At 30.7% G+C, this 26,369-nt stretch overlaps 4 protein-coding genes across 4 annotated transcripts; 1 reads left to right on the plus strand and 3 right to left on the minus strand.

The window, feature by feature from the left end:
* Positions 1–53: 53 nt before the first annotated feature.
* On the minus strand, positions 54–2,224 carry LOC114942925 (uncharacterized). The gene is made up of 4 exons (XM_085487948.1): positions 2,136–2,224; positions 1,708–1,888; positions 1,328–1,484; positions 54–702 (listed from the first exon to the last, which is right to left on the minus strand). The coding sequence occupies exons 1-4, from the start codon at positions 2,222–2,224 to the stop codon at positions 299–301; spliced, it is 831 nt and encodes a 276-aa protein (XP_085344074.1). The 3' UTR covers positions 54–298.
* A 2,515-nt stretch (positions 2,225–4,739) lies between these two features.
* LOC114943026 (uncharacterized) lies at positions 4,740–6,727 on the plus strand. The gene is made up of 5 exons (XM_029318577.1): positions 4,740–4,913; positions 5,089–5,272; positions 5,418–5,583; positions 6,099–6,300; positions 6,404–6,727. The coding sequence occupies exons 1-4, from the start codon at positions 4,740–4,742 to the stop codon at positions 6,253–6,255; spliced, it is 681 nt and encodes a 226-aa protein (XP_029174410.1). The 3' UTR covers positions 6,256–6,300; positions 6,404–6,727.
* Positions 6,728–11,078: 4,351 nt separating this feature from the next.
* On the minus strand, positions 11,079–15,214 carry LOC114942906 (uncharacterized). Its single transcript, XM_029318391.2, has 5 exons — positions 15,158–15,214; positions 15,050–15,087; positions 14,894–14,962; positions 12,417–12,493; positions 11,079–12,325 (listed from the first exon to the last, which is right to left on the minus strand). The coding sequence occupies exon 5, from the start codon at positions 12,309–12,311 to the stop codon at positions 11,097–11,099; it is 1,215 nt and encodes a 404-aa protein (XP_029174224.2). The 5' UTR covers positions 12,312–12,325; positions 12,417–12,493; positions 14,894–14,962; positions 15,050–15,087; positions 15,158–15,214; the 3' UTR covers positions 11,079–11,096.
* Positions 15,215–20,976: 5,762 nt separating this feature from the next.
* On the minus strand, positions 20,977–26,264 carry LOC114942966 (uncharacterized). Its single transcript, XM_029318483.2, has 5 exons — positions 26,003–26,264; positions 25,895–25,932; positions 25,739–25,807; positions 23,316–23,392; positions 20,977–23,224 (listed from the first exon to the last, which is right to left on the minus strand). The coding sequence occupies exon 5, from the start codon at positions 22,259–22,261 to the stop codon at positions 21,539–21,541; it is 723 nt and encodes a 240-aa protein (XP_029174316.2). The 5' UTR covers positions 22,262–23,224; positions 23,316–23,392; positions 25,739–25,807; positions 25,895–25,932; positions 26,003–26,264; the 3' UTR covers positions 20,977–21,538.
* Between the last annotated feature and the right edge of the window lie 105 nt (positions 26,265–26,369).

Here is a 26,369-nt window from a genome sequence, read left to right on the forward strand (position 1 = left end):
ACGTTTAATGACGTCAGGGTGACGTTTAAACGTCAGTTTGACGTTTAAACGTCACTTTCCCTAACAGCACACATATTCCGAAGATGTTTAGCGAACATCCTGAGGCTGTTGGAATGTCCTCTGGATATCCTCTGGATATCCTCTGACGTCTTTCGGATATGGTGTGCTATTAGGGTTGCTACTTGGGAGAGAATGTTCGGATGTCCTCCGGATATTTTCTGAATGTCTTTCGGCTATGTTGTGCAGTTAGGGTTTCCTCCAACTTTCGAAGGAAGGACGCGAAAATTGCATAAATAAATTAGAGCGACGAAGCGGCGGTGGGTGTCGTGGCGCGCGCGTTCGCCGCGGCGATGACGTTGGCCAGGAGCGACAGCATCGTCTCCATCGAGAAGCCGCAGTGCGGGTACGATCTCGAACAACTCCTGTTGGCTCTGCCGGCCTCCACCGCCTCCTCGATCGCCGTGCCCTGCATGGCGGTGCGGAACACCTGGTTGCTGGTGATGGCGTTCACCATTCTGTCGAATGACGTCACCTTCTCGTCCCGCTCGGTCTCGTTCGCGTCGCTCTCGTCGCCGACCGCGGCGGCGGCCTGCTGCGAGTACGTGCACACTGCGCGTTGCATGCATGAGGTCGTGTCGATGCCGTGACGCGCCAGGACGTCGTCGATCCTCGTCAGGGTCTGGGCGAAACCGGCGTCCTCACCTGCGTCGGTTTAAATATAATCGGGGTTGTCCGGGGGTGGAATGGAGGATTTATATAGTCTACGAGAGGCTGGAAAGCACCCTCCGTGAAATTCGGAGTCGAGCTTTCCGTAGAAAATGTGCTGAAGAAGGAGATTGCATTTTTTTTAAACTTTATTCTTAGGTAAGAGACCTCGACTGGAAAATTCAAAGAATTATTTATGCGAACGATGTTTTATATCTCGTCATGCAATCTTCGTTTTGCGAATAATCGAAATAAAAAGTCTCTTTTTCAAGAGTTAATTTTATTCCTATGAAGTAAATTTAGGTAGCGCACAAAAATGTTATTCTTTATCTCAAGAAATTTTCTATAATTAGTGTTTCATAATTTTTGAATAATTTTGAATTTCAAACTTGCGAATCTCTTTTTGTAAGTTTTGAAATTCTGTCAAAATTGAAATCAATATTATAAAAACAATGCTCTTTTTATTTTCAATAGCTTATAGCTCGACACTTTTCTTCATATTCTTAATAAAGAATGAGAAGTCAAACGAGGTTTATCAAAGATCTGATGAAAGTTAGAATTTATGAAATAAAAAATCTATAGAAGAAATAAAATGGATATAGAGGATTAAGTCGATATGAACAAATGATATACTTACTTCTCGCATATGCGCCATAAGTGCCTGATAGAATATAAAGCAATTTTGGGATGATAAGGATTGATCCCACACCAATAATGGCTCCCAAGAGAAGTCCGCCCAGATCTATTTTCGCCGGTGCATAAGGTGACACGCCGTAGCCCTAATTCGAGTTTAATCGAGTTTGAAAATAAATTTATATTTAATTTAAACAATAACAAATTTTCGGAAATTTTGAATTTCTAATTAATGTCGATCATTAAAAATAATTAGCAGTTTTTGGAATTTTTTTACAAAAATCGAGGGTGAAAAGAAAAGAAAAAATATTCTGAAACTTATCTACAGAAGAAAAATAAGGGAGGAAAATTAAAATGCAATGTACTCACGCTTCCTGTACTTCCGATATTGGTGAAGCCAAATCGCGCTTCCTGGCCACGATCTGTCACGTCGTTCATCTCAGATTCACGTTTCGGTGGATTCTCCTGTTTAACCTGAGATGACGGCATGGCTATTTGATCTTGCGCCTTCGCATGTTTTTCCACATAACTTATGGAACTGGGCACAAACCTGTTAACGAAGACATCGTATTGTATGAATTGTGATATAAATATATTAAATATTTATAAATATAAGCATCTAAAAAAGATGTATTAATCTTTCAGTCATTTTTAAAAATAAAACATCTGTATTTTCAAATATTTTTTAGAAATAGTTTTAAAACATTTTTTTAGAAAATTGTTAGAGAGCGAGAGAAAATATATTGGATAAATATTGAATTATTTATATATTATTCAAGACTGTTGAAATGACTTACCCTCCATCGTCAAACTTTGGATTGCAACCGACCAGGACAGCGAAACAGCTTACTGTCACGATTAAAGTTCGCGAAATTCGAAACGTCATCTGAAAAAGATAAAATAGATGACAATAATCTAATAATTTATCATAATCAATAAATGCAAATATTAGCACGTTGCAAAAAATTCCAATAAAACATTTTACACGACGAGAATATATATATACTATATAATATTTCTCATTCTAAATAAAATTTCACATGCATATATATGGGGAGCATGAAACACTTCACGTTATCATCATCAAGATAATTATTTGATCAAAGACATTCACTGGATATGTCGCACAAATATATAAGGACTAAAATAAGAATACCTTTGGTAGCGGCAAAGGCGAGGCTCTCCGAAGCAAACTCTGAAGATTCTGAGGTCAATCTTAGAAAAAACGAGATATGGCGATTCAGTGTCACGGACTGGGTGCGCAGAGACTGCTTTCTGGCATATATAGTTGCTTTGGTCGTCTGAACACGACAAGTCGTGGACATAATTGGAACCGCGGTTTCGCTTTCATTGTTGGCTCTTCATGGGACGTTGACACGCGATGCGTGACACTCATCGTCGTCATTCGAAGACGAAGAAGGCCGTCTCCTCATCTGTGGCGGCTGCAGCCGCTTCGTCATCACGTCGAGCTCGAAATCCCGAAGCTGAAATAATGGCCGCGCCGTCTAACAATTGTCCTTTTAAGACGTTCACTGACTTCTCACTGATTTCGCGACATCTCCGGCACCTCGGCACCCATCGTTCTTTCTGCGTTACAACTTCCCGTTGCATTACGAAACACACGCAACTTCGGGGATAGTTACGGCAGGAACTCTGCTAATTATTCATGTACCTTGCAAATTTTCGAGAGTTGGTATACGTATAATCACTTCATTTGAGGACATCAAGCTCGTGGAATATATCAGAATATTAAATTAAATTTTAATAACCGTGACCCGAGTCCGCATTCAATACTGGTCCCGTATATAAGGCATCCAAAATAAGACTTGCCAAACTCAAGTCTATTTAGTTTTATATCTAGTTTTATTTCTTTTTTTTTCAATATTTTGATTTGTATGCTTAGAGAATGTCTCGAGTCTGATTAGGTCATCAATATTTTTCTCAAGACATTTTAATTCAAGCATGTCCAACTCTAGATTTTAAACAAAAAATGTTATAAGTGTATAAAATATATTGGTATAATTTAAAATCATGTTGATTTATTCGAGGAAGGATCATCACTTAACACAATTTCAACGAGTTAATAAAGGGCTCATTAAAATTTAATTTAGACAATATGTTCTTTTTCTTTATTGTGGTCTTTTATCTTATATAATATAGACCCAACTTACAAAGCCAACATTGGCTCAAGCTAATCTTTGTATTAGTCCAAGTACGGAAAGCAATAAGGACTCTAAATCAACAATCTGAGATTGGACTATTCTAACTTGGACCTTAAATAAAGTTTTAGGAATATTTTATAGAACCCGGTTACAATCTAGGAAAAATTTCCACATGGGAATCAATGACTTTGACATAAGTAAGGATTACGCAAATTCGAATTTTGAAAAAAATATAATTAAAAAATAAAAAATATATATAATGGAACAACTTTAAACAATTTATAATTTGTGACAAAATTTTATGTTGATATAAATATTCGATATTTAATATTTAAAAATCTTTTATGTATAATGAAAGGTATATGAATAAAATTTATATCTAGAAGAGATTATTAAAAAGAACGAGGAAAAGGACTATTTGCGAAAAAAGAAATCGAAAGACAGAAGACTGAAAAAAATGTCCGCGAAAGAGATAATTTCCTTTGGAGCGTTTTGTATGCAAAAATCTCTATAAATAGAAGAGGCTGCGGAAGCGGATGCGACAGCAGGATCTACGCTACGGGATCACGTACCGGACCGAAGTCCTTCCGGTGAAAGAAATTTGCGCGGAAAAAGAAAAAGAAATTCCACGTCGTGGAGATGACTCGAAGAGCTCCCCTGTGTATTTCGCGAAACTCGCGTGCTCTCCCCGAAGCACGACGTGGAATTCGTTCTGGACGGTGCCCCGGAAAATTCGCCGAAAGCCACGGTCGGCCGGGTCTATCCTCTAATCCTGATTTCGTCGCACGTGGGCGCGCGCTCTTTCTCCGCCGGTGAAAATTTTGCGTTCATTATCCGCGACAAATGGTAATTACCACCGGGCTCGATGCAGTGTGAGTTCTTGCAAAGAAAAAAAAAAAGAAAAACCAAATAAGCCGCTATTTGACGTGCGAACTCGACACTAATATTCTTTGCAGTCGCGCGACGCAATTTCGCCGCCTGGGTTCGTTAATTCCGTTCGCTAGAAATCGCGAGATATTTCCTGCTTCGATAGGGGTGGGCGAGCACACACGTGTCGCAAATGGGACGTTAGTGTCAGTTGAGTGGGGGAGCCGCTGCACTCGTCGTTGAAAAACCCTCGGGTGGCGCAAATGCATCCCATTACTTCGTGGAAAGTTGAACGTAACGAGACCAACGCGTGCGAATCGAAAGAGAAAGCACTTGACATTCTGCACGATTTGACATTATCCGAGCGGAGATATGAGGCCCTTTGCGAGTGATTCGACTATCCCGATTCTTCTACTCTTCGCATTATCCTGCACCCGGGTCATTGGCGACGGCGAATCGAGAACATCCACGAAGCTTAACAGTTTGTTTTTCAATGGTAACAAGCCACAACTCATCTCGTTTGACACTACTGGTGGAGAGATCGAGGTAAGTATCCTCGCAATTGTATATGATAAAAATATTTCTTTCAGAACATACGTGCATATATTGCACACTTTTATTCATTACAAATGAATCCCTCAATTTCTGATAATGAATGATTATCCCATTCGAGTTTCTCGCTCCTTTTTGATAAATAAATCTTTCTTCATAAATTTCTCAGATCAATTGGGACGTGTCTGTACCCTTCTTCACGATACCGTTGCACCATACAGACGAAAATAACGAGATAGCACCGCTGATCAACGTCAATACGAAAGGGTTGTCGGTCGCCGGCATTTTAACAGCTATTCTTACTTTAGCTGTGCCCATCCTGTCGAAGCCAGGTCCCGGAATGAATTATCGAAGTACGAACCCTTGTTTTATTTATAGAGAGATATCGTTGTTCTTTAATATATACATATATAAATTGAAAAAAATATATATACTTATGTTAAATATATTTTCTTAAATATATACGTTTAATTTGCGGGAAAACGAGTTTATTTGTAGGTTCCGACTCACATTGGTCGCGAATGGGAAATACGATAAACGAGGTCATACTCGGCAATAATTACTTCACACCCTGTGTTCAGCGCATCATCTGTTCCATGATTTCCGAGGCGAGTCACTCCGACAATCCCACGAGTACTGACAAGATCATCGATGGCTTGTCAAGGTACGACTAATCTATATTTTCCTACAATGCAGTGTAATATCAATTAATTAAGCATCATACATTTTGGATCTTAAAAATAGATCAGATTCAGATCTAAAGAAAATTAAAAATATCTATAAAAGTTAATTTTGTGTTGAATAAAAAAAATTTATTTACTTATAAGAATTAATAACTTTTATTAATTTAATTAAGTCAGCTTTGTGAGATTTGGTTCAAAGAGAGATTATAGATACAAATTGTAATAAGCGCTTTGCAACGAGCGAAAGTGAGAAACAGAATGCGTGATTAATTTACTCTCACAACTCGCTACACTAACGATTAAATTATGATTAAAATAAAAGAGTACACATAAATATTAAAATATTAATATATTATTATGAACGCGTTAATTATTTGATGTCAGAAGAAATATTAAGATTCTTAACGCAAGACAAATTATAGAATTACATGAAAAAATTCTTTAATGAAAAATAAAATGTTATTTTTATAAATTTCTTTCGAACATTCCCGAATAGTCACAAGTGGTTCAAGGAATTCACGAACGGAACAGTCCTCCAGGAAGCTATAAGGATAGGACGGGAGGAACATCACGATTGCGGACGTGTCTACAAGGAATGTTTTGTGTCACCACGAATCCTTAAAAGCATAATGATGCAGTTCGGCGCACTTTGAAGTTCGACGGATGTTCTAAATGTTAATTAATTGAATCAATTAAAGGTACTTGTTATATTGATCGGAGAACGCGATTTTTTATGCGTCTCTCTCTCTCTCTCTCTCTCTCTCTTTATCTCATTGCGTTTTATGTCCTTACTCATTGCAGCAAGAACGACACATTACACATTGTGGATTTTGAAAAAGCTTAGACACATCTTATTAGACGCTATTGTCGTCAAAGGCCTGGCAAATCTGTCTCACATTCAATTTTGAAATCACTCGCAGTAACGAGCGAGTTACATCAGAGAAGTCCATCTACATTATTCCGATGCACGAGGTGTGAAATTTCGTCGCGTCCAAGAAATCGCGTTATGTGCTATTTAGATGACACCTCGGCGCGCTTTCACTTTTCCTTTTTCCTCACACAATCGCAGAAAAAATCACAGCCATTTTAACACAAGAACTTTACATAATTGTATAAATTTACACGATGTTTAATAATAGAACGTATTATTCTCGTAAAATTATGATCTCAATTTTTTATAGCTTTACACATAAAATTAAAAAAAATTCATGTATCATTTTTTTTTCTCATACGTAAAAGAATATGAAACTTTTTAAAGAAACAAAAAGAAGACTTTATTAGCAAAGAAAAGATATGCAGAATGATATGTTTTATATATGTTAGAATTTAGGAGCTTGATTGTGTTTTAAAAATATATTTAAAAAATGTATTATTCAAAATTAAAGACGTAAGTCGAATAAGATTTTAATTTGCATTTATAACACAAGCAATAAATTTTAATCTAAATAATTACAACAATTATTTAAGCTATCACAGGATTACTATTATAATATATAATTATTTTATAACTATCTTATTAGAACATAAAATTTATACAAATATATACATATATTATAATTTCTTGCTTTCCTATTATCTATATCTATACTTGTCTAAAAAAATCTAGCAAATATATATGTATTCAATTTCTGTAGTTATTAACATATGTACATATGTCGGTATAATACGAGATTGTAATATACATACAAGTCAGTTGCCTATAAAAGATTGTTATTCAGTAGACTAAATTTATTTAGAGTTTAGCTCTTAGCGATAAACTAACACTGTATATATACACTACTCAGATAATTCAAAGAACAAACAATAAAATCTGCATTCGTATTTAGACATTGTAATTACCTTTATCGGCTTTACTAAGAACTTTTGCATCGCTGTTTTTTCAAATAGATCGTGATGATTGGTAAAGAAGATGCTCGTTTTAACATGTAAAGCATCAAAATACAATGTCGATTGCGCCAGTAACTGTTCTTACCTGAATCATGTCCGTAAGTCATGCAGCGATATTTTGAACATAAATAATTTTTTTTATCATATACGCACATAAATAATTCTTACTTTGACTGTAAATATACATACATATGGTGATTTTTGTCTATGTCAATTTTCATAGATTTATATCGAAAGTTTGTTATATAATTATTTAATTTAAAATTCATGTGTTTTCAATAAAATAAAACTATGATCTGCAATCCTTTTACTGCTGAAAATTGAATTTATTACGATGCAATAACAGAGAAACTCATTCAGAGAAGAGATAACACCGTACAAATTAATAAAATAATAAAGTCAATTTAGTTTATAGTGAATTATATATAATAAATGTTTAATAAATATGTATAAACATTTCCAAACATGTTACTTAAAAATTGGCGCTCTGAAATATCGCATGTCCTAAATTTAAGTAATATATTCTATAATACAAAGTAACAACAAAGTAAAGGAAAAACTTAACACTAATATAAATGAATATATATATATTTTTTTAATATTACTAAAATGTCATCTTTCTACAATGCTAGTACATGCTCAACGGTTTTATGTTATAATAAAGTTATGATCTATTCCTATATATAATCGCTGCGCTGTTAAAATATTTAAAAATTTGTCGTTGTAATTAAATATTCCGACATTAGCATATTATTAGAATAAGATCGTATAATATATATTACAAAAACCACACATTTTGTAGCCAATTTTATACAGAAAATTCAAATTTAAAGTATAAATTGAAATATAAATTAAAAACTTGGCAAAATTGATTTCGACGTAACTAGCAATTTTATTCAAAACTTTCACGACGTTTCGACCATTTGGTTGTGGTCCTTATCAAGTGACAATTCTATCAATTCAAATGAAATTAACGCAACATAAAACCGATCTTATTTAAAATTAATAGTTAAAAGAGGAACACGTCCCATCGCTATAATGTTTCGTCAACGACTGTTCGTTGACAAAACATTATAGCGATGGGACGTGTTCCTTTTTTAACTATTAATTTTAAATAAGATCGGTTTTATGTTGCGTTAATTTCATTTGAATTGATGGAATTGTCACTTGATATGGACCACAACCAAATGGTCGAAACGTCGTGTCGTGAAAGTTTTAAATAAAATTGCTAGTTACGTCGAAATCAATTTTGCCAAGTTTATTTTCACCACTAGCGTCCAATATTAATTTTGATTGATCTTATAAATTAAAAACTCCTCTTATGCAAGTGTTATTATCTAAAAATTTAATTTTTAAATTCATGATGATAAAATTACATTGTTCAATTATTAGTTGTCACTAAATTGATAATTATAATTATTATGTATGTGTACGTCTGCACATGTACATGTACACACATTGTCTAATTAATAAAATCTATAATTATTATTTATACCAATTAATTATATAAACGATAGTGTAATTAAATTTATAATTATTATTAATATTACATATATTATAAATCAATAATTACTATTTATCAAAATAATTATAATTATTATAATTATAACAACAAAATAATACATAATAATATAATAATTAAAATATGACAACATAGTGTTATTATCTAAATTTAAAACAGAGAAGATGTTATTAATTATTCAATTTTTATTTACAAACAAGCAAAACTTTCTATGTGACAAAAATGTATCGTATATAGTTTTCTTCCACATTTCTATATTTAAAATTATCATCTTTTTGTATCACATCATTAACGTTATCCTATATTTAAAATATGTTATTAAAATCTATATAGATCTATGTTTAAACAAATCATATTTTACATACAGAATGGACATTAATGAGATACATCCTAAAATAAAGAGGATATAATAAATATTGAAAAGTAGAAAACTGTAGATATTTATATATGGTATATATATATGTTTATATATATATATATATATATTTATATATTAAATAAATATAAATTGATATATAAATATAAATTTAAATATATTATATATATATATTTATGTACAAACATCCATATATTTCTGAAGTAGCATTATGCGATTATATAAAATTATAAGTAGAAGAATAATTTTTGATTTTATATATCGAAGAAAATTCAAATGATCCAAAATTCAATTCGAATCGGATTGGTCACTTACATTTAGATAAGGCTGAGATTTTATGCAATTAATTAAGTGAATTTCGAAATTTCTTTCATGATTGAAACTTTTGTTGCACCATCACTTAAACGCTCCTCTATGGCAATATTTGCTTCGTTTGGACATTTGTATTTGTATCATTCGTCGAGCTTACCAAAATTTGTGTCGCAATATTACATTTCAATTTTCTGTCGTATTGGTGCTGTGGAAAATGCTTTAGCACAATTCAATTTCAAGCTAAATGTCTTCTTGTGTAAAGTTCGTACTGAAACTCGTGTTTACTTCCTTGCGAGAATTGGTAAAACTTTTCGTGATTTTCAAAATAATCTTCTTCCAGCCCGAACCTTTTGCTGTACCTCAGACATTTATACGTTCTTCTTGGAGTGTTTAATACATTCGTGCCGCTCTATGTTTGTTTCCTCGAAAAGCTCGCCACATACGTTACACAATATAGATTTACTGTCGTCCGTATGCAGTTTGATGTGCTTCTGCAAATCTTGTTTCCTTCTAAATGTCGCGGCGCAACGGTAGCAATTATATGAACTTCGCTGTTGAACTTCTTCGACCTCGATCACCTCGACTCTACTTGTTGATGCTTGCAATGCTTGCGTTTCAATGGCGAGCTCGGAGCTGTCGATTTTAGGTGCATTTATCGTGCGGGTACCTGATTCAAATGTTTCCTGATTGTCATATTCAAATGTGACATTGTTATAATCATTAAAAAAATTTCGTTCTTCAATTGGTTCATTTTGAAGACAAATCTGCATTTCTACGTCGGACTAAGATCCAATTATATCATCGATATTGTCGATCGACTCTACTCTACTTGTTGATGCTTGCGACGCTTGCACGTTAATTTTGAATTCATAGCTTTTACCACGTTGTTGATTCGTAGGTCGATTTTTCACGGAATGTTCAATTTGTTTTAAGGGGTTCTATTCAAAATTCAAGCTTTCGTTAAGTGCCACCTGCAGTTGATATTTTTCATATTCAATTGCCAGTTCATTTGCAGCCTCATCTGCATCGATCAAGAACTCAATTGCTCTCTCGTCGCGTTGTTGATTCGTAGGCGGATTTTTCTCGGAATGTTCAATATGTTCAATGTATTCACGTTCGTCCTTCTGGAGCTCGTTCCGACTACTTGTTGGTGCTATTAGCTGTGGTACAACCTCAATACCTTTAAATATATTCTCGTTAGAACCGGACAAGCGTTTCTCTTTTCATTCAAATATCGCATTGTCACGTTTGGACTGCAATTTGCCGTCCTCATCGCATTCTAAAATCTTATTTAACTCAAGCTCGCCTCGTCTTGATTCTTGCGAGTCTTTCTGACGTTCGAGATTAATTTCCAATCTGAAGCCTTCATCACGTTGCTCATTCTGCGACAAATTTTTCTAGGGGTGATTTTTACGTTTGTGCCGATTCAAATCTCCCTGTCTCTTGTAATATTTGTTGCATTTGTCGCATCTGTAATTTTTCTCGTCCTTATGCACCAATTCGTGCTCCGATAATCGCCACTTCGAGGCATATTTCTTACCGCAAACATTGCACTTAAACGTTAATCTGTCACTATGTATCATATGGTGATCTTTAAAGTGACTACGGTTCTTAAAAGATTTCTCACACTTATCACACTCCACGATATTAACATTGTGTGTCGACTGCAAATGTTTACTCAATTTGGATACAGAATCGAACTGTTTCTTGCATTTCTTGCAAACATATATCTCATGTTTGCAGGTTTTCAAATGTACTTCTAGGTCTTGTAAAGCATTGAATGTTTGAAAACATTTAGAGCATACTAACTTATTTTTTACTAAGTGTTCGCGTCGATGTCGATCGTAATTACTTATTGTTTGAAATTCTTCATTACAGATATCGCAAATAAATATCTTCTTTTCTGCGCTCGGCTGTCTAGTTGAATCGGAAGCTTTATCTTCTGTGTTGTCACTGTTTAATTCTTCCATTTGTCTAGAAAGACGGGAACCTTTGTCCTCCAAATTTTCCTCATTTATTAATTCTTCTATATGTCTAGAGGGACCGGCTTCGACTTTTACATTCTCTTCATTCTGCTTGTCACTTTTTGGTTTTTTTATTTTGAGGAAAAAATCTATAAGTGACGGTGAAGCTTCAATAGACTGATCACACTCCAAGGTATTAATATTGTGTGTCGACTGCAAATGTTTACTCAATTTGTATACAGAAACGAACTTTTTGTTGCATATCTTGCAAGAATAATTCTTATTACGTTTGTGGGTTTCCAAATGTCTTTTTAGGGCATATAAAAAATTGAATTTTTTAAAACATTCCAGGCATTCATACTTATTTTTTTCTAAGTGTCTGCGTCGATGGCGAAAGTACCCTCCCCGCGTCGGTATTTTTTTATTACAAATATCGTAAATAAATATCTTCTTTTCTGCGCTCGGCTGTCTAGTTGAACTGGAAGCTTCATCCTCTGTGTTGTCGTCACTGTTTAATTCTTCCATTTGTCTAGAGAGACGGGAACCTTCGTCCTCCGAACTTTCGTCACTTGTTGATTTTTCTATTTGTCTAGAGGGACCGGGTTTCACATTTTCTTCATTCGGCTTGTCACTTTTTGATTTTTTCATTTTGAGAAAAGAATCTATAATTGACGGTGAAGCTTCAATAGACTGATCCTTATCAATGTTATATGTAAGAAAGATGTTACTTTTTGAATCAAATTTATTTGGTACCTGTGTTTTTTCTGCAAGTATATCGTAACTATACCAGAGCAATTATGTCAGTTGATTAATCGTGATTAATCTGATATCTAAAATTAAGAAATAAAAAATAATTATATATATATATATATATATATATATATTATTAAACATTATTTTAGTACAAATCTTTATTACATCAATGTAATCTACAACGATCTATCAATTATTATTAAATAATGAATCTATTAAAACCAAACATAAAATAAGATTATGTTATCAAAGACAAACATTCATATTGTCATAATAATTAATTCAATTCTGTTGACTTTTTATTATTTGATAAAGATTTCACATATACAATTATATATTTATAATAAATTTTTATGAATAAATATTTATACATTACATATAAATATAAATAAATATATATATATATATATATATATATATATATATATATTATATATAATCTTGAAATAATCTTTTTATATTCTTTATATAATATATTAAATATAAATATAATTTTTATTAAATATATATATTGTTAATATAATTTTAAAATATAATTTTAAAAAATTTAAATGTTTAAATTATAAATGCAATTATAATGTAAAAATATATTTCCCATTTATTAGAAAAAAATGTCTTTTGATGAAGCAAATATAAAAATTGTTGGTAGTTTAATTATTAAAAACGGCACCTTGCACTCCCTTTATTATTATTTCTTACAATAAAAAGACTATTAGAATGCCAAAATAATTAAAAATAATAAATAACTGTAATCGTGAAAGAGGAAATTAATGCCAAAAAGATATACATATAAAAATAATTGATTTTATTTTATGCTTTAATTTTTGAGTTATGATTCAGAAAATCAAATTTTTAATCTTATAATTTTTAATAAAAAAATATAAGTATAATTACTGATTTCCATATCACAAAAAACTCTTTCTTCATATATACAATATATATACGGGGTATTCTTATAATCCGTTACCACTCCTAATATTTCGGAAATGAATCAAAATTTCGAAAAATCGCAAAACACGTATTCGATCATTTCAAGGGGCTACTCTTTTAAGGGGGTCGGATGGGGCGCTCCTCAAGGAAGTCCAAGGAGGGCGATCCCCCTTGAAAATCTTAAATGGGATCTTCTATTTTTTATTGTATATTTGTATAGCTTATTTCAAGAGCTTTCCAAAACACTATAAGAAAATGTTTTTTCATTTAGTATTTTTCGGGTTATGAAACTTAAAAGTTACAATTTGTTAGTATCAGCATTAACAAAGATGTGGCAATAATATGTTTATTTTTTGTGTTTTATTGGTCTTTTTAAAGTTTTCTTCTAAATTCTATTGCTATGTTTCTAAGTTTGAAAAATTTTCTTAAAATTTGTATTTTTCAATAGGTTTGAAATGTTTCTTTGGGTATACATACATACATTCTTTGTAAAAAAATAGTATCTTATGTGACAAGTGCGGAAAATAACGAATTACATCGCGCGTGAAGTTGCCACATGAGCCAAAGGCTTATGATGCATTCACACGAGTACGAGTGTGAATGCATCATAAGCTAAGGCGAATGCGGCAACTTTACGTGCGATGTATTCGTTGTTCTCCGCACATGCCACATACCTACAATATTTTTTGTAATGCCTATCGCGAAAATTTGATTTGAGATGTTTTTATTCACGTACTTATCTCTTGATTTTTTCGGTAATAAAATCTTCGTGATTCAGCTGCTTCTATAAGTTCTAACGGCGTGGACGGTCTTGAATACTCGTTTCTTTTAGCCTTTTAGGTTATAACAAATTGACGTATTGTCTCGCGTGAATTTCGTTACGTTCAAGTTTGTTATGTCAATCGAGACGAAACATGATTTTTTTCCGCACTAGTGCGGTAAAGTGTAATTATAGTAACACAAAAAAAAGTTTCTAAACTTAGAAACAGCAATAGAATTAAGAAGAAAACTTAAAAAAAGACTAATAAAACACAAAAAATAAACATATTATTGCCACATCTTTGTTAATGCCGATACTAACAAATTGTAACTTTTAAGTCTCATAACTCGAAAAATACTTAATGAATAAATATTTTCTTATAATGTTTGGTAAGCTCTTAAAATAAGCTATAAAAATATGCAATAAAAAATAGAAGGTCCTATTTAAGATTTTCAAGGGGGATCGCTTCCCTTAAACCTCCATGAAGAGCGAACCCATCCGACCCCCTTAAAAGAGTAGCCCCTTGAAATAATCGAACACGTGTTTTGCGATTTTTCTAAATTTTGATTCAGTTCCGAAATATTAGAGATGGTACGGATTTTAGGGACACCCTGTATATATATATATATATATATATATATATATATATATTTTATTTTAAACACATGACCATGCAAGATATACTTCAATACAATTAAAACGTCGAAGATATAACAATGTGTTCGATTTATTTGATTGTTCATATTTTTCTATAATAATTTTAAATTATTTTCTAAAATCTACTTACAGTTTTTCCTTGATCCGCCTTCTACTACTTTTATTTAACAAATTTGTCAGCAATATTTGATGTCAAATTCTAAAATTCAAAATATTAAACAATATTGCTATTTCATGTAAAACTTCTATATAATATTATCTTAAGAGCATCTAAATCAAAGCGTACCTTTTACTTTGTTGTTTTAATCATAACTGTGAAAAAATCTAAAAAATATTACAATATTAAATATAATGAAAAATTAAATCCAATATAAATAATTTGCGCATAATTTACCTTTTAACATGATTTTTTAAAATCTGTGTCTAACTTGTACGTCACTGTTGATTTTTTCCATATCGCACTATCTAGATTATCTGTAGATTGTTTTTCACCACCTTTACTTGAAGATTTTATTCAAATGTGTTCAGATCTTGCTGTTCTGAATCAGGAATTCGCACAGATACGTATCGTAAAAAACAATGGTGACACAGTAATTTATTTCGTAATTTCTAATAATCTCGTTTCTCTTTAACTGACACAATGTTACAGCGTGTATAATCGCCTTTGATTTTACTAATACAAACTTTGCTGATCTGTACTGTGTATAATGTTAAAATATGTTTTATCCGGACGTATTCGCAAATAAACATTAAATACTGGTAATGTTTATGTGTGTGTTTTTATGAGAGTTACTTCTCAGCAACCGGGCTCGCTTAAAAAATAAAATCTCTTATGATTAGCAAAGAATAATTATATCTTCTATCAGAATGAAAGTCTGTAAAAATTATTATTATATGTTAAAATTGCTAATCAGAAAGAATCAGACAATATCAGTTTCAATTTATAATTAATACGAAAACGATAGCTGCATATACAGGCGTACGGTTCTCTAATTAATTCTACATTGAATCACACGTTTTCGGTGATACAATGTTTTTGACTCGTTCCAACGCAATTTTCGCACGATTCAGATGACGTACATTCTAATGTGAAATTTATCTTTAAAAGATACAATTTTAAAGCATTTCAGCATTGTAGATGTTTCTCTTAAATGATGAAAATATTATAGATAGTTATAGACAGTCTTGAAATTCAAATATCATAAAATCGGAATATTAATTAAAATAGCAATGTTATACACAGCACACAACTCAAACACAATGCTGCGGGTACAATCGACATATTCCGTTCATTAAATGCATTAAGATTTAATGACTAACGTGTTATATGCGATGCACATAGAGAGATATGTCGAGAAACATTCAAAAAATTCCTTTGTCATATTTACACTATATAGAAATCTATACTGCTTTATAAATTACATTTGCATTCCTTCTTCAGTTCAGATATCACGTGCCATCGCTGATTGATAGGAATGCGTCGGTGATGAGAGATGCACATCTTAACACATAGGACATCAAATACGTCAATATTTTCAGTACCTGCTTTTATTTGAATTGTGCGTGCAAATCATGACAGCGACAATAATTTAAACAAAAATAATTATTGAGATTTATCGTGGACGCGTAAAAAATTGTTTCTTTGTCGGTAACTTTCGAAATATATGTATATATTGTACATATGGATTTTTTCACAGAAATAGAATAAACGTTGTAAATATATAAAGACCCAATTATTTATTATTAATACAAACAAAAAATTCTACACAGAAAAGATCACGATAAAAAATGACAGAATATCAATTATTGGTTTATAATACTATAAAACTAGCCAAAAATATTGCACATTTCAATATTTAGATAGTACATTATCTGCAGATTACATCAAGAACGTACCAACTTACAACTTCTGTTTAATACACATAATAAAAAAATGCGCCGTATGGAGTTCATAAAAATATAGTGTTGACTTTTAACATTTTAGAACCAAACAAATATACATTACTTATTCATTTCAATAGTTAAAAAAAATGTAAAAAAACGTGACAAAACGCAAATTATAGGAGCAAATTATAGGAGTAAATTATGATTAGGAAAATTCAATTATCGCCGCTAGTGATTAAAACCTAAGAAAATAAAACAGCGCGTTTTTAAATAGTTCGATATACATTAATGAAATAATTGTAGATTCCAAAATAAAAAATATTGAAAAAATCGTAAATTGAAGTTTTATTATCTAAATGGAAACCTCTAAATTTTATAATTCAAAAATTAATTATCGCTGTATTAGTCATTAAAGCTTATGAAAAATAAAAGCGCGCGTTTAAAAATATGAGAGAACATGAATCAAATAATCATCAGTTTAACAATAAAAATTGTTTTAAAAAAGTATAAATATCTAACGTAATGGCATGTAAATCACGACACTAAAATTACGTTAGATATTTATACTTTTTTAAAACTATTTTTATTGTCGAACTGATGATTATTTGCATGTTCTAGAACCGATGAATATGCAGAAATCTTGTCGATGAAAGGATTTGCCATAAGATTTACACGTGTAGGATCTTTTGCAGGTGTGTATTTTTCTCGATACCATTTAAAAGAAGTGATAGCTGCTCACATTGCCAATTAAATTCCTGACGCCGTCGTGATTGTTCTGCACGTATTTATTGCGGATGCTGATCGGAAGTTCATATCCAATAGGACAGCTACCTATAAAATTGCGCGCCAATATGAATATTGCAGTGGATCAGCAGATTATAGTAGGTAGAGATAATATTCCTTCATTCTTTACTTACAAGAAGCTGCATCTGTTCTCCGTTATCTTCGAATTAATTAAACATATACTTTGAATGTCCTATATTTCGATAATCCATAGTGCGGTTTATTTATAACTTTTATTTATTTTTTTTTTCAAAACTATTCGGTTGGGTATTATGTTGAATAATCGTTTAGCCACTGCAATTCCCCGTTCAGATCAAGATGAATTAATGATAGATATGTCTTGCAAGATATTATTGGATAAACATTCTTGACATTAATCGAGATGATTCGTAGTCTCTCTACAAATTGTATCCAATATGTTTCGCCTTTACATTCCATACTTCATACTTTCATCTGAAAAAGGTCAGTGTGTTATTTCGCGGCGGTTGAACTACGTACGTGACAACTCATGATTGAGCTTCTCATAATTAATAAAATATGATTTGCGTTAATAGTAAATTGCAATTGAGATAACGCCAAGGATTCTGACCAAATGTATTAAACAATATTTTTGCATAATTTTTAAAAATTTTGAATGTTTAATTTAATTTTTTTTAAAACATCGTAAAAGCATTTATGTATTGCTCATGTTTTTCTTAAATCTTTCGACAACTATAAATAAGTATAGACAGCCTTCAAAAATAAATTGTAGAAAATTTTATCGTCAATTATAACAGAAACACCAAATAGAACAAATAAAACAACATTGCAGTATATACAATTCACATATTATACTCATCGGACTCAATGGAATAGTTTAACTCTTATTGTTAGCGATAGACTAACGTTGTATATATGCTGTTTAGGTACTTCAGAAAACAGACAATAAAATCTGCATTTGTATTTAGACATCGTAATTACTTTTATCGGCGGTGCTAAAAACTTTTGCATCGTTGTTACTTCAAATGACCCGTGATTATTGGTAGAAAAGATGCTCGTTTTAATATGTAAATCATCAAAATACAATGTTCATTGCTCCAGTACCTGCTCTTACATGAATCATGTCCGTAAGTCATGTAGCGATATTTTGAACATAATTTTTTTTATCATATACGCACATAAGTGATTCTTACTTTGATTGTAAATGTACATACATGATGGTTTTTATCTATTTCAATTTTCTTAGATTTATATTGAAAATTTGTTATATTAATTATTTATTTTAAAATTTATGTTTTTTCAATAAAATTAAACTACGATCTGCAATCTATTTACTGCTGAAAGCTGAATTTATTACGATGCGATAACAGAGAAACTCATTCAGAGAGGAGATAACATGGTACAAATTAATAAAATAATAAAGTCAATTTGGATTAGTGAATTATATAACCATTTAATAAATATGTATAAACATTTCCAAACACTTCCAAACATATTATTTGAAAATTAAATTGTTTTTGGTGTATTTGTTTTTATACGTATAATTACTATTTCTATTATATATTTCATTATCTATTAGTGAATAATAATAAAAACATAATTTGCGCTCTGAAATATCGCATGTCCTAGATTTAAGTAATATATTCTATAATACAAAGTAACTACAGAGTAAAGGAAAAACTTATCATTAATATAAATGAATGAATATATATTTTTATAGTATTACTAAAATGTCATCTTTCTACAATGCTAGTACATGCTCAACGGTTTGATATTTATATTAAAATTATGATTTATTCCTATATATAATTGCTGCGTTGTTCAAATATTTAAAAATTTATCGTTGTAATTAAATATTCCGTCATTAGCATATTATTAGAACAAGATCGTATAATGTATATAACAAAACCACACATTTTGTAGCCAATTTTACACATAAAATTCAAATTTAAAGTATAAATTGAAATTTAAATTAAAAAGGAGTTGTAGAAATTAATCGACTAAACTAGCGAGCAAATGATCTATTCAGCTTCACGACGTTTCGACCATGTAATTGAGGTCCCCATCAAGTGAAACAAAAAGAATTCAGTTAAAGTTAAGACATTACTATAAAAAAAATATGTCAGTCACAATTTCTTAAAACTACATAAGTCAGATTCTTTTCTCGATTAATTTCTACAACTCCTATTTAAACACTATAGTGACTGCTATTAATAATTTTGGGAATTTATAAATTAAAAATTTCTTCTGTGCGGGTGTTATTATCTTGAAATTTAATTTATGAATTCATGATGTTAAAATTAGATTGTTTAATTATTAGTTGTCACTAAAGTAATGATTATAATTATTATGTATAAATACGTCTGCACATATAAAAATATGTGTACGTCTGCACATGTACATATATACACACATTGTCTTCTTAATAAAACTTATAATTATTATTAATACCAATTATATATATAAACGATAGTGTAATTTAATTTACAATTATCATTAATATTACATATATTATAAATCAATAATTACTATCTATCAGAATAATAATAATTATTAGTATAACAACAAATTAATAAATAAAAATATAATAATTAAATTATAACAACATAGTGTTATTATCCGAATTTAAAACAGAAAAGATGTTATAATTATTCCATTTTTATTTATGAGCAAGCAAAACATTCTATGTGACAAAATTGTACTATATATAATTTTCTTTTGCGTATCTATATTCAAAATTATCATCTTTTTGTATCTCATCATTAACGTTACTTGGTTTGTAAAGTATATAATTAAAATATATATAAATCTATATACTTAAACGAATCATATTTTACATACAGGATAAATGTTAATGAGATCACTGCTCTGCTTCCTTCCTGACGATGGTCACCGTTAGGGAGACACTCCGACGGCCGGACGGTTCGAATAGGGAGGAGAATGATATTTAATTTATTTGCGGATTCTACTGAAGAAGACCCGAAGTGGGTCGAAACGTTTAGAATTTAATAAATGAGTTTGACTTGAGATCTCATTTTAATTTATTAATTTTGTGCATGTCATCCGCACAGGCTCCGATTGCCGTCGAGATTTTATTTTTATTGTAACACAATAATTTGAGCCGAGATTAACAGTTTGTTTTATATTAATGAGATACATCCAAAAATAAAGAGAACAATTTTAAATATTGAAAAATTGAAAATTGTAGATATTTATATATATATATATATATATATATATATATATATATATATTTATATTTACATATTAAGAAAATAAAAATATAATTTATAAATATAAATTTAAATTATATATAAATATATTTAATTATATATATAAATATAAATTTAATTTTATAAATTTAATTATATAAATTTAATTATACATAAATATAAATTTAAAAAAAAAATAAAAATATATATATATATATATATGTTTGTGTACAAACATCCATATATTTCTGAAGTAGCATTATGCGATTATATAAAATTATAAGTAGAAAAATAATTTTCAATTTTATATATCGAAGAAGATTCTAATTATCCGAAATTCAATTCGAATCTCGGATTGGTCACTTACATATAAATATGGCTAAAATTTTATACAATTAAGTAGGTAAATTCTCTAATTTTTTTTTATGATTGAAACTTTTGTTGCACCATCACTGAAATGGCTCCTCCTTGACAATATTTTTTTCGTTTGAACATTTGTGTCTGTACCATTCGTCGAACTTACCGAAATTCATGTCGCAATTTTACATTTCAATTTCCTGTCGTATTGGTGCTGTGGGAATTGCTTCAGTAATCTCAATTTCAAGCCAAATGTCTTCTTGTAATATTCGTACTGAAACTTGTGTTTACTTTCTTGCGAGAATTGGTAAGACTTTTCGTGATTTTCAAAATAATTTTCTCCCAGCCCGAGCTTTTTGCTGTACCTAAGACATTTATACGTTCTTCTTGGAATGTTTAATACATTTGTGCTGCTCTATGTTCTCTTCCTCGAAAAGCTCGCCACATACGTCACACAATATAGATTTACTGCCGTCCGTATGCAGTTTCATGTGCTTCTGCAAATCTTGTTTCCTTCTAAATGTCGCGGCGCAACGGTAGCAATCATATGAACTTTGCTGTTAAAGTTCTTCGACCTCGATCATCTCGACCCTACTTGTTGATGCTTGCAATGCTTGCGTTTCAATGTCGAGCTCGGAGCTGTCGGTTTTAAGTGCATTTACCATGCGGATAAATTTTTCAACTGCTTGCTGATTGTCAGATCCAATTATGACATTGTTATCATCATTGTTATCATGAAGCCAATTTTGTTCTTCAATCTCATCCGGAAGATAAATCTGCTTTTCTACGTCGTCCTGATGAGATCCAAATATATCATAGATATTGTCGATAGACTCAACTCTACTTGTTGATGCTTGCAATGCTTGCGTTTCAATGTCGAGCTCGGAGCTGTCGGTTTTAAGTGCATTTACCATGTGGATAAATTTTTCAACTGCTTGCTGATTGTCAGATCCAATTATGACATTGTTATCATCATTGTTATCATGAAGCCAATTTTGTTCTTCAATCTCATCCGGAAGATAAATCTGCTTTTCTACGTCGTCCTGAGATCCAAATATATCATAGATATTGTCGATGGACTCAACTCTACTTGTTGATGCTTGCACGTTAATTTGAAACTCAGAGCTTTCACCATGTTGTTGATTTGTAGGTGGATTTTTCTCGGAATGTTCAATTTGTTTTGAGGGGTTTAATTGGGAATTCAAGCTTTCGTTAAGTGCCACCTGTTGTTTTCCATATTCAATTATCAGTTTATCCTGTTGACATATAATCCTCATTTTCATTGATCAAGGACTTAATTGCTCCCTCGTCGCGTTGTTGTTTCGTAGGCGGATTTTTCTCGGAATGTTCAATATGTTCAACGTAGTCAATTTTGTCCTTCATGATCTCGTTCCGACTACCTGCCGGTGTTATTTGCTGTAGTGCACCCTTAATATGTTTAGATATATTCTCGTTAGATTCGGACAGTTTCCGTTTGAGATTAATTTTTGATCTAGAGCCTTCACAATGTTGCTCATCCTGCGACAAATTTTTCTTGGGGTGATTCTTTCGTATGTGACGATTCAAAGCTGTCTGTCTCTTGTAACATCTGTTGCATTCGTCGCATGTGTAATTTTTCTCGTCTTTATGCACCATTTCGTGCTCCAATAATTTCTTCTTCGTGGGATATTTCTTATCGCAAACATTGCACTTAAACGGTAAGTTGTTTCTATGTATCATATAGTGTTCTCTAAAGCGACCACAGTCCTTAAACAATTTCTCACACTTATCACACTCCAAGATATTAACATTGTGTGTCGACTGCAAATGTTTACTCAATTTGTATACAGAATCGAACTGTTTCTTGCATTTCTTGCAAACATATATCTCATGTTTGCAGGTTTTTAAATGTACTTTTAGGTCTTGTGAAGCATTGAATGTTTGAGAACATTTAGAGCATACTAACTTATTTTTTACGAAGTGTTTGCGTCGATGTCGACCGTAATTACTTATTGTTTGAAATTCTTTATTACAGATATCGCAAATAAATATCTTCTTTTCTGCGCTCGGCTGTCTAGTTGAACTGGAAGCTTCATCTTCTGTGTTGTCGTCACTGTTTAATTTTTCCATTTGTTTAGAGAGATTGGAACCTTTGTCCTCCGAACTTTCGTCATTTGTTGATCCTTCTATTTGTCTAGAGGGACCGGGTTTCACATTTTCTTCATTCGGCTTGTCACTTTTTGATTTTTTCATTTTGAGGAAAGAATCTATAATTGACGGTGAAGCTTCAATAGACTGATCCTTATCAATGTTATATGTAAGAAAGATGTTACTTTTTGAATCAAATTTATTTGGTACCTGTGTTTTTTCTGCAAGTATATCGTAACTATACCAGAGCAATTATGTCAGTTGATTAATCGTGATTAATCTGATATCTAATATTAAGAAGTAAAAAATAATTATATATATGTATATTATTAAACATTATTTTAGTACAAATCTTTATTACATCAATGTAACTTACGACGATCTATAAATTATTATTAAATAATGAATCTATTAAAACCAAACATAAAATAAGATTATGTTATCAAAGACAAACATTCATATTGTCATAATAATTAATTCAATTCTGTTGATTTTTTATTATTTGATAAAGATTTCACATACACAATTATATATTTATAATAAATTTTTATGAATAATATTTATACATTACATATAAATATAAATATATATATATATATATATATATATATATTATATATAATCTTGAAGAAATAATCTTTATATATTCTTTATATAAAATATTAAATATAAATATAATTTTTATTAAATATATTGTTAATATAATTTTAAAATATAATTTAAAAATTTTAATGTTTAAATTATAAATGCAATTATATTGTAAAAATATATTTCCCATTTATTAGAAAAAATGACTTTTGATGAAGCAAATATAAAAATTGATGGTAGTTGAATTATTAAAAACGGCACCTTGCATTCCCTTTATTATTATTTCTTACAATAAAAAGACTATTAGAATGCATAATAATTAAAAATAATAAATAACTGTAATTGTGAAAGAGGAAATTAATGTTAAAATGATATACATATAAAAACAATTTTTTTTATTTTATGCTTCAATTTTTGAGTTATGATTCATATTTCAGTAGAAAAGAGAAAGAAACCAATGGAAAACATTATGTATTAAATAATTAGATAAAAATATTCTTTCCAAATATAAAAAATTTTATCGTTCTAGGTCTCTTTTTAAGAAAAGATAATATTTAAAAAGATTCTAATTGTATTTATAGAGAAAACAGTAGAATATAATATGTATCCAAGGGGTGGGGGTCCAAGGAGAGCAATCTCCCTTGAAAATCTTAAATGGGACCTCCTATTTTTTATTGCATATTCGTATAGCTTATTTTAAGAGCTTTCAAAAACACTATAAGAAAATGTTTTTTCATTAAGTATTTTTCGAGTTATGAGACTTAAAAGTTACAATTTGTTAGTATCAGCATTAACAAAGATGTAACAATAATATGTTTATTTTTTGTGTTTTATTGTTTTTTTTAAGTTTTCTTCTAAATTCTATTGCTGTTTCTAAGTTTAAAAAATTTTTTTTTAATTTGCATTTTTCAATAGATTTGAAATGTTTCTTTGGGTATACATACATACATTTTCCGTAAAGAAATAGTATCTTATGTGACAAGTGCGGAAAATAACGAATTACATCGCGCGTGAAGTTGCCGCATGAGCCGAAGGCTTATGATGCATTTACACGAGTACGAGTGTGAATGCATCATAAGCTAAGGCGAATGCGGCAACTTTACGTGCGATGTATTCGTTGTTCTCCGCACATGCCACATACCTACAATATTTTTTGTAATGCCTATCGCGAAAATTTGATTTGAGATGTTTTTATTCACGTACTTATCTCTTGATTTTTTCGGTAATAAAATCTTCGTGATTCAGCTGCTTCTATAAGTTCTAACGGCGTGGACTGTCTTGAATACTCGTTTCTTTTAGCCATTTAATTCTTCTTGAATAGTGAAGGTTATAACAAATTGACGTATTGTCTCGCGTGAATTTTGTTACGTTCAAGTTTGTTATGTCAATCGAGACGAAACATGATTTTTTTCCGCACTAGTGCGGTAAAGTGTAATTATAGTAACACAAAAAAAAGTTTCTAAACTTAGAAACAACAATAGAATTAAGAAGAAAACTTAAAAAAAGACTAATAAAACACAAAAATAAACATATTATTGCCACATCTTTGTTAATGCCGATACTAACAAATTGTAACTTTTAAGTCTCATAACTCGAAAAATACTTAATGAATAAATATTTTCTTATAATGTTTGGTAAGCTCTTGAAATAAGCTATAAAAATATGCAATAAAAAATAGAAGGTCCTATTTAAGATTTTCAAGGGGGATCGCCCCCCTTAAACCTCCATGAAGAGCGAACCCATCCGACCCCCTTAAAAGAGTAGCCCCTTGAAATAATCGAACACGTGTTTTGCGATTTTTCTAAATTTTGATTCAGTTCCGAAATATTAGCGGTGGTAACGGATTTTAGGGACACCCTGTATATATATATATATATATATATATATATATATATATATATATAATATTTTTATTTTAAACACATGACCATGCAAGATATACTTCAATACAATTAAAACGTCGAAGATATAACAATGTGTTCGATTTATTTGATTGTTCATATTTTTCTATAATAATTTTAAATTATTTTCTAAAATCTACTTACAGTTTTTCCTTGATCCGCCTTCTACTACTTTTATTTAACAAATTTGTCAGCAATATTTGATGTCAAATTCTAAAATTCAAAATATTAAACAATATTGCTATTTCATGTAAAACTTCTATATAATATTATCTTAAGAGCATCTAAATCAAAGCGTACCTTTTACTTTGTTGTTTTAATCATAACTGTGAAAAAATCTAAAAAATATTACAATATTAAATATAATGAAAAATTAAATCCAATATAAATAATTTGCGCATAATTTACCTTTTAACATGATTTTTTAAAATCTGTGTCTAACTTGTACGTCACTGTTGATTTTTTCCATATCGCACATCTAGATTATCTGTAGATTGTTTTTCACCACCTTTACTTGAAGATTTTATTCAAATGTGTTCAGATCTTGCTGTTCTGAATCAGGAATTCGCACAGATACGTATCGTAAAAAACAATGGTGACACAGTAATTTATTTCGTAATTTCTAATAATCTCGTTTCTCTTTAACTGACACAATGTTACAGCGTGTATAATCGCCTTTGATTTTACTAATACAAACTTTGCTGATCTGTACTGTGTATAATGTTAAAATATGTTTTATCCGGACGTATTCGCAAATAAACATTAAATACTGGTA

Source organism: Nylanderia fulva, unplaced genomic scaffold (genome assembly GCF_048542155.1).
Source record: "Nylanderia fulva isolate GAGA-0341 unplaced genomic scaffold, ASM4854215v1 Scaffold6, whole genome shotgun sequence".
Taxonomy (NCBI): domain Eukaryota; kingdom Metazoa; phylum Arthropoda; class Insecta; order Hymenoptera; family Formicidae; genus Nylanderia; species Nylanderia fulva.